General features: G+C 38.0%; 1 protein-coding gene across 1 annotated transcript; it reads right to left on the bottom strand.

Annotated features, from left to right (window-relative positions):
- Window positions 1-6,887: 6,887 nt before the first annotated feature.
- LOC105260961 (olfactory receptor 52A1-like) lies at window positions 6,888-8,819 on the bottom strand. The gene has a single exon (XM_011286578.2). The coding sequence runs from the start codon at window positions 8,509-8,511 to the stop codon at window positions 7,573-7,575; it is 939 nt and encodes a 312-aa protein (XP_011284880.2). The 5' UTR covers window positions 8,512-8,819; the 3' UTR covers window positions 6,888-7,572.
- Window positions 8,820-9,493: the final 674 nt, after the last annotated feature.

The raw sequence follows: 9,493 nt of genomic DNA on the forward strand, positions 1-9,493 counted from the left end.
TATAAGGTTAACTACACCGACTTGTGTTCCCCAGTGTATCAGTGAGCACTTGCCTGGGTAGTTACTAAGCTTACGGTACCATCCATGCTTTTTGAATTCTAGTTCAGCATGTGATTTTATTTTTCATAGAACTGGTATATCGGTACGTTTACTTGTATAGGACAAGTAGCCTTTACATATTATTCCCATGTGTCACAAGTTGAGTTTGTTGAGAAGGAAAATTTTACTCTACCCTTCAAGGTTCTTCTAAATTAGTCTAATTTAGAATCTGTCTACATTGGCATGAGACAGATTAACAGGAGAAAAAAACAAAATTTAATTAATGCACACAGAGGTCCATAGTAAAATTAAGACCAAAGGAAATGACCAAGACATGAAGTTTTTATACATTTTAGACAAAGAAACATCCATCTGTGAGGAATTGACGGGACAAAGAAAACTTATGCTCAGGAGCTTCCATTAGTAAAGAATTCTAAATGTGGACTAGAATTTGGGCTGGGGTAATAAATCTGTAAAAATATCAAGATTTATTTACATAGGCTACTTTGGCCCTGAATTCCCTATCTCTGATGATAAGGATGTCTCCTTACCTCTTGGTGCAGAGAAGGTACCTTTCACATGGGAGATGTGCTTCCTGCTTTCTGGAGACAAAGAGTCAGTAGTCTTGCACTGGCTGTTTCTTAAATAAGTTTAATTCAGCATAATCTTTATGGTATTGTGGCATACTTTGGGGCAGCTCTCCCTAGGTCCCTACAAGGTCATTCACACCTCTTCTACATATGTTTAAGCAAAAGTGCCTAGAAAGCCTGTTCCGTCTCACCTAATAGAATGCAGGATTGGTAGAATAGATTACACAGTTTAATGTAAAAGATTTGGTGAACAGTGACTGAATCAGCTATCATATCTCTACATAGCCTATGATGTACCCCCAATTCTATATAGTTTACAATACTCATGAGAATTGCCAATTGACTTTAATCTTGGTGTCAGTGTACATTAAATTTTAAAGACAGATCAACCTCTTTATCTTTAAGGTAGGATGCGAAGGCACATATATATTAAGTAAAACATCAGTACCTAAACTGGGGATAGAATTATGGTTTTGAGAATCTTTTGAATGTATATCTCATTTTTTTAATAATGTTTGTATTTATTTTTGAGACAGAGCGAGACAGAGTATTGAGTGTGGGAAGGGTAGAGGAGAGGGAGACACAGAATCTGAAGCAGGCTCCAGGCTCCAAGCTGTCAGCTTGGACATAATGTCTTTGGGCTTCCAGAAGCAAATGAAAGAACCTTCTCAGTCAGTGGTACTCTTCTCCTCTACTCTTGTTTTTATAAAGTTATCATAGTGGGTCTCTGATTTTGTCAGAACTCTAAGATCATATCATCCTTCTTATTTATATTATGGAAGGAAAATGATCCACAGATACACATTATTGTTTTCAGAAAGGACATCCAGGAGTAGTGTAGCAATATAAGAAGTTATGTAGAAGGCAAGTCATTTGCATTACAAACAGCCAGATCACGTGGGTAACAGAGTAACTGCTGATCTCTCTGTTATGTCCCTCTGCACCTGGAGATACAATAAATATACATGTTAAACTTGCTTGGAAATGGCATTTCAAGCAGAGTTTGATGAATTTCCATATTCCACATTCCAACTACCTGATAATATTCTGTTATTTTCCATTGTGTCTAGGTCTGGAACTGACACTTTGGATCAACAAATCTGACTCTGACAAGTACATTAGTAGATAAATCTCCATAAATTTTGTATTTTTAAGGTGTTTTTCTTTAAGAGAGGGAGACAGAGATCACAGGAGGGACAAAGAGAAGGGAGAAAGAGAATCCGCACCATCAGCATACAACCTGACATGAGGCTTGAACTCACCAACCCCAAGATCTTGACCTGACCTGAAATCAAGAATGGCATGCTCAACTGAGTCACCCAGGAGCCTCTTTTTCTGTTTATTTCTCATTTTATTTATTTACTTTTTTTAGTAAAAAAAACTCCCTATGAAAGAGAACAGAGAAACTGGTGACACCCAGGAGCACAATATATTCATCTATCTATATCACTTGTATCTACATAAGACTGGATGTCTCTCTTTTCTTTTTTTTTTTCCAATAACAATTTTACTTTTTTAATTTAAAATCTATGCTTGTTAACATGTAGTGTAATAAGGGTTTCAGGAGTAGAATTTAGTGATTCTTCGCTTAAAAATAGTACCCAGTACTCATCCCAACAAGTGCCCTCCTTAATGCCCATCACCCATTTAACCCATCCCCCACCCACCACCCTTCCAGTAAACCTCAGAGTGTTCTTTACACCCAGGAGGCTCTTATGGTTTGTCCTCTTCCGTTTTTATCTTATTTTTTCTTCCCTTCCCCAGAAGTCCTTTCAAAAGAAAGTAATGGAAGCGCTTTGAATAGATCATCCAACCCCATGCACTTTTGGTGAGTCTGGGTGAAAATTTCATGCCATTTTTACATGCCTCAAAAAACTCTATTTTATTTTGCCCACATACTAACAATTGAATTCCTGAAAATTAGTGGTGCGCTTAAAATCGCTGACATTTTAGAATACCCATTTCTGAATACCTAGATGGGAGGAATCTCTAGAAAACATGGAAACTCAGAGGCGACAATGTATAGAGGCAAGAGGACTCAAACTTGCTGACAGCAAAGTGTGGGAAAATGGGTCCACGGGTAATTCATGGACTAGAGGCTAGGTTCTTGGGCTTAAACTGCTCACAGCTGCCAGTAACATGAGATTTGGCCAATGTAAGCTCATTAATTCTTAATGAACTATATATCACTTGAACATTTGAATTTTTCATGAGCTCAGGCATAAGAAATGATGCGAAAATAAAGGGGTGAAAGGACACGTTTCCCAGCAGGAGTCCAATATGGAAGTAGGAATGCAAGACAGGGAGCAGACTTGGGATACCAGAAATGATGGAGGAGAGGGCTCAACTAACGAACATTTAATCACCTCGATTCACTGAGACTGACTTTTCTGAAAACTGGGCTCTTAGTCTAGTTTGGATACATTTGTATCTGAAAAGACCATTGCTTTTTAAAAATCACATATCTTAAATTAGAAAGCCTCAAGCTACATTAGAAAGTTTCTATTTGGTGAAAACAGGGTTCAGTTGTTTCATTCTTTCCTAGTTGGTCCAACATTGCTGCTTTCTGTCAGCAAGCCCATGATCATTTAATCATATACTTATTGTCACCAAAAATGCCAGTAATGCAGGAAGAGCTGTGGTGTATGTGGCTAAACCTCAAGTGAAGGAACCCACTCAACAGGTCCATTCTAGAAGCAAGTCTGTATCAGCTGATGCATATTTAGAATAGACCAGTTAGTCAACTAAGACATGATTTCCAAAACTTTGCTCCCCAATGCTTAATCCTAGAGATTCCTCGATCATGGATTCATTTATTCACTTCTTCTTTCTAGAGTTAATCAGAATTAGAAGAGAAACCCTTCAGTACCATTCACATTGAATGGCATATTTAACAGTAAGGAGCTGATGTGGCAGCATTACCTGACAGGTACAGGTGGTGGGAAGGCAGGTGGGAGAGGACCTAAGTGAGTACAGGGCAGGGGGGATGGTGTGGTTATCACTGGAAAAGCTGGTAGTGAAACATTATTGGGTGAACTTCGGCAAAGACACTTCATGCTTTGTTGTTGGGGGCCAGTTGTGTTTTTACAAGACTCCTGAAAACCGTGGTCTGTCTTCGTAACACCATCACTCATCACTCATCACTCACCTGTCATTCACTCTTTTTCCTCCTGAGACTCTCATCTCATTCACTTGTGCTTATGCTGGCAGCGGCTCTTTCTTCTCTCTGCACCCTCTAGAACAGCCTGCTGTAAATATCATGAACTCTTATCCATTTGCTGCTCGGCCATCTGCCAAACTGTGCACATCTCGGGAATAGACTTTCCTCTCTTCTTCTGTCCCTGAAAAACAGACTTACACCCTCTTTTGTAAATGTGTCTGAGCTCCTGTTGGTGGAATCACACTCCAACAAAACTCACAGGAAGGTCTATAATTTTCTAGACACAGCATAACTTTATTAAGCTTGAAATGGCAAGTATAAAGTTCCCCAGTGTACATGGAGAAGGAGGAGGTCTGAATATGAGATTTCGTAGCCACTAACCCAAGCCCCCAGGGACCCAACAGCTCATAATGAAGCCCTCTTTTGTCCATCCACATCTAATGTCTCTGAAGCCATTTCTGCAACTTGCAGAATCCCTTTGGTCTCTTCATTTCTTTTTCCCCACTGGGGAGATGTAGAGAAATTAATATATACAATCTGTATTTTTTGACATTCCTTACAAAATAAAAAGTTTTCGGTAAAAATTAAGTAATTAAATTTACTTTTGTCAGTTTCTTTCTGCTGTCCTCATTGGGAAAAAGATCGAAAGGACACTTAAGTGTACTTAAATGTATGTTCCTGTGCCAATGAGTTACGTATAAATAAGTATTCTGTGACCTTTCTTTCACTGAGACACTTCTGGAGACAAAATCTGTATCCACAATGGCTCTCTATCACACATTTAACACTCATTCTTTTGTAGTATCATTCTTTAGATCTTTATTTTATTGAAGCTTTGTAAAGTGAGTAGTATTCTCACAGTGACCAGTTATGATGGACATTTCCACATTCCCCTGATTAGTAGAATTTCATTACAGAAACCTACACATCTGATTGTTATTATTATTATTGTCAATTGTAAATGATACATAATTATATATAATTATATGAAAAATTTTTTTGGAAATATCCCTTGTCGCTTTTTATGTAAATACTTACAAAATAGTCTTTGTTTCCTTGCCCCCCGATATCCCAAACTATTTATTTGCATAAATGTTTGCTGAACTCTCACTAGAACATTAAAATTGCCTCCGATGTTTTTTTACTTTTATTTCAAAGAAATTGTTATTAAAGCACCACTACCCCTATTGGTAATCCAAGCAAATCCTATCTGGTAAATACTGACATTTATTTTTTTTTCATATGAAATTTATTGTCAAATTGGTTTCCATACAACACCCAGTGCTCATCCCAACAGATGCCCTCCTCAATGCCCATCACCCACCCTTCCCTCCCTTCCCCCCCATCAACTCTCGGTTTATTCTCAGTTTTTAAGAGTCTCTTATGGTTTGCCTCCCTCCCTCTCTAACTTTTTTTTTTATCTTCCCCTCCGCCATGGTCTTCTGTTAACTTCCTCAGGATCCACATAAGAGTGAAAACGTATGGTATCTCTCTTTCTCTCTATGACTTATTTTGCTTAGCATAACACTCTCCAGTTCCATCCATGTTGCTACAAAAGGCCATATTTCATTCATTCTCATTGCCAAGTAGTATTCCATTGTGTACATAAACCACAATTTCTTTATCCATTCATCAGTTGATGGACATTTAGGCTCTTTCCATAATAAACACTGACATTTAAAACAGCCTCCAAAGATGCCTCAGGATAGCCTATGGATTTACAAAGTGATCAAATTTAGTATTCATTCATAAGGCCCAGTCCATAAAACAAGCCAGAGTATCTACATCCATGTGACATGCAGTCTAATATTGCTTATGTATATAGTATTTTAAGTGTCCTAATCAAAGTATGGACATCTGCACACATGTGAATATTTTCCATGCTCTTTTTAATGTGATCCATGAGCTCGAGTTTTCAAGAACAGCCCACAAGCCTTAAGTTCTCAAGTCATTAATTTGGACAGAACATTTTATGTGTTCATTAGTACAATAACCTTGAGTGATTTAAAAGCATGATGTTTTAGCCCACTGAGAAGATACACTGCCATGTGTCAAATAGATACACACATTCACACACATGCGCATTTTTGTAGTGAAAACTGGCCAGTGACATATGATAGCTTTCAGAATAAAGTTCAAAAATTTTGCAGAGTGTCCATAACCATTCTTGATATTTGTAGTTTTCTTGTCTCTACAAGTTGTGCATTACATGTAGAAAAATTGTGCCATTTCTTGACTCTCTATTTAAGCTCCAAGACTATCTACCTGGCATGGTATGTCCTTACCTACCAGCAATTCATCTGTCATTCCTTAAGACTCCCTACAGGTAAAAACTAATACCACATGATATCAAGCATATGTAGATTTTAAGAAACAAAACAAACAAGCAAATGGAAATAAATAAGAGACAGAGAAAGAAAGGACTCTTAACTGTAGAGAACACATTGATGGTTACCAGCAGGGAGGTGGGTGGAGGGATGGGTTATATTGGTGGCAGGGATTAAGAAGTCCACTTGTCATGATGAACACAAGGTGTTGTATGGAAGTGTGGAATCACTATATTGCACATCTGAAACTAATATAACACTGTGTGTTAACTAACTGGAATTAACAAAAAACTTAAAAGAGGAATCAGACTTTGTAATTAAAAACCAAAGAAAATAATAATAATTCTAGAGATGCTGCTTTCCTTTGGATTTCAATGCTTCACTCTCGTGGCTAACCCCACATTCCAGAAGTACCTCTATTACTTCTTTCATTTTCATTCCCCTGTCTCTCTCTTTCTCCCAGTAATATTAAGCTATAATGGCTATAAACCCAAAACACATAAATACTATCAATTTGCCATTATGCTTCTATTCTTGAGTATAGCATTTATAATATTGTAGGGTTTTGATAACACTTGAGGAATTAATAAAGGCATAAATGGTGAGTGTGCATAAAAAGTCCTGAATTGTAAAATAGAATGCTAGATTGTTCATAATGTTTAAACCTTAATGCCCCGAATGACACCGGAAATGTTGAAGATTGAGGACTATGTGTCTTTAGATTGCATACAATTTTTTGTTTCTTTGGGTTTTTTGTTTGAATAAGAAAAAACTGCTTCCTCTCATTAATTTTATTTCTTAAGTTTATTTATTTATTTTAATAAATGGAAAGAAAGTGCACAAGTAAGGAGGGGCAGAGAGAGAGAAAGTGAGAGAGAATCTCAAGCTGGCTTTGTGCTCTCAGCAAAGAACCCAGTGCAGGGTGAACTCATGAACCAGGAGATCATGACCAGAGCCTAAGTTGGACACTTAATCAACTGAGCCATCCAGGAACCCCTCCTCTCATTTACTTTAAAGATGATGAGGATGATCCAGAAACAAATAGAATCAACAATGTGATTTCATCAAGTACCTGGACAATCCAAGACAATCATTCTTGGGTGCTTGGAAATTCATTGAGAAATAGATATTTATGGATCGTTGTGGAGAAGAATACTTAAAGGAGAAAATTCAATCAGGAACTGAAAAATAAGAAAAAAAAATGGAAATAATACATATTCACTATTGCTGTTTCTACCATTCCCAACTCATTACCTACTAGGATTTAAATGGCCCTGACCGATAGGTGTCATGGGCTGTGATGTGAAAACTGCCTAAAATGCAGGCAAATTTCACAAAACAATTAAGGAGACAAGTCAAGCATCATGAATAATATGTATTTTTCTGTTTTATTCTGTTTTGAGAGATTGTTACTTTGCATAAAGGAGAAGGTTGAAGACGTTAATCACAGTGCATTTTATGAATACAACATCTTTACCAGGTGAATGCGGATCTGCGTGGTCTTGGCACCATAGACAAGTGGATTGAGAAATGGGGGAACCAGCAAGTAGAGGCTAGAAAAGAGGATGTGGATATAAGGGGGAACATGAGCACCAAACCTATGTGTGAAGAACGAGAAGAAGGCAAGGAGGTAGAGCTGGAGAAAGACACAGATGTGAGCGATGCACGTATTGAATGCTTTCAACCGAGCCTCCTTCTGGGGCAAATGAAAAACGGTGATAAATACCTGTATGTAGGACAAAGTGATGAATATGAGGTCAAACCCTGCAACGGTGAATGCCACAAACAAGCCATAAATTTTGTTGACTCGTACATTTTCTGCAGCCATTTTCACAATGGCCATATGCTCACAGTAGCAGTGGGAGATGATGGTTGTATGGTAAAACTGAAACCGGAACTTTATCAGTACTAAAGATGGGGCTACGAGAAGGGCAGCCCTGAGTGTTACCACAGCTGCTATTTGTGTGACTAGGCGGTGGGTGAAGATGGCAGAATGTCTTAGTGGATAACAGATGGCCACATAACGGTCCAGAGCCATGGCCAACAGGATGCCTGACTCTATGCACTGAAATGTGTGGATGAGCCCCATTTGAAGCAAGCAAGAATCTAAATAAATCTCTGGCACATGAAACCAGAAGATTCCAAGCATCTTGGGCACAATGCTCGTGCCAAGTACAATATCTGTGACTCCCAGCATGCCTAGAAAAATGTACATGGGCTCATGGAGGCTGCGTTCTGCCCTGATGATGATCAGAATCAAGGAGTTTCCAATCATAGCAATGAGATACATGACGCAGAATGGAATCCCAATCCAGCACTGCACAGTCTCTAGGCCTGGGATCCCTATCAGCGTCAACACAGAAGGCCTGAAGACTGTGATGTTGGAAACGGACATAATGTCCTCCGGCCTCCAGATGAAAATTAAAGAAGGTTCTCAGTCAGTGGCACTCTTCTACTCCTGTTTTAATTCAAAATCATCATAGTGAGTCTCTGTGATTTTGGCAGAACTCTAAGATCTTCTCATTCATCTCGTTTATATTATCAAAGGAAAAAGATCCATAGATACACATCACTGTTTTCAAGAAAGACATCCATAAGTAGTGTACCACAGTAAGAAGTTATGTACAAGGCAGGGCAACTGCATTAGAACCACCCAGATGACGTGGTAAAGGAATAATTTGCTGATATTTCTGTTATGTCCTTCTGGACCTGCGGATAAAATAAATATACTTGTTTATGTGCTTGGTATTGCACTTTAATCACATTTTAATAAATCTCTCCCTATCCCACATTTCAGCTGACCTTAGTGTTCTAATTATTTTCCCCAAACCCTCTGAGTCAGAAACTGTCAGTTTGGACAATCACATAATCAGACTCTAGCCAGTATTTTGGTTTAAAAGGCTTCCTATGAAAGAGAAGTGAGATAGACATAGCTTCACCCAGGAACATAATATATTCAGATACCTGTATCTATGTATTATATATTTATGTAGGACTGGATGTCCTTTTAAAAAAATGTGAAATAGAGCTTGAGAAAAGATGATCAAATCCATGTAATTTTAATCTAAATCAAAGTTCCATGCTGATTTTTACATTATAAGTAAAACTTTATTTTATTTTCCCTTTGTAAGTAATAGCAGAATTCTTTGACATGAGTTGTACACATAAAATAATGCAAATTCTGAAATAAACACTACAGAATGATGAGAAGGGAGGAATCTCTAGAAGGCAAAGAAATCTAGAGAAACAAGGCATAGGCAAGAGGACTCATTCTTGCTGACTAGGGGATATAGGTGAACGGGTAACTTAGCCAGAATCAAGGTTAGTTTCTGGGGTTGAAAGTGCTCAGGGTTACCATCACCAAAAGATCAGCAAGT

This window comes from Felis catus, chromosome D1, assembly GCF_018350175.1.
Source record: "Felis catus isolate Fca126 chromosome D1, F.catus_Fca126_mat1.0, whole genome shotgun sequence".
Classification (NCBI taxonomy): Eukaryota; Metazoa; Chordata; class Mammalia; order Carnivora; family Felidae; genus Felis; species Felis catus.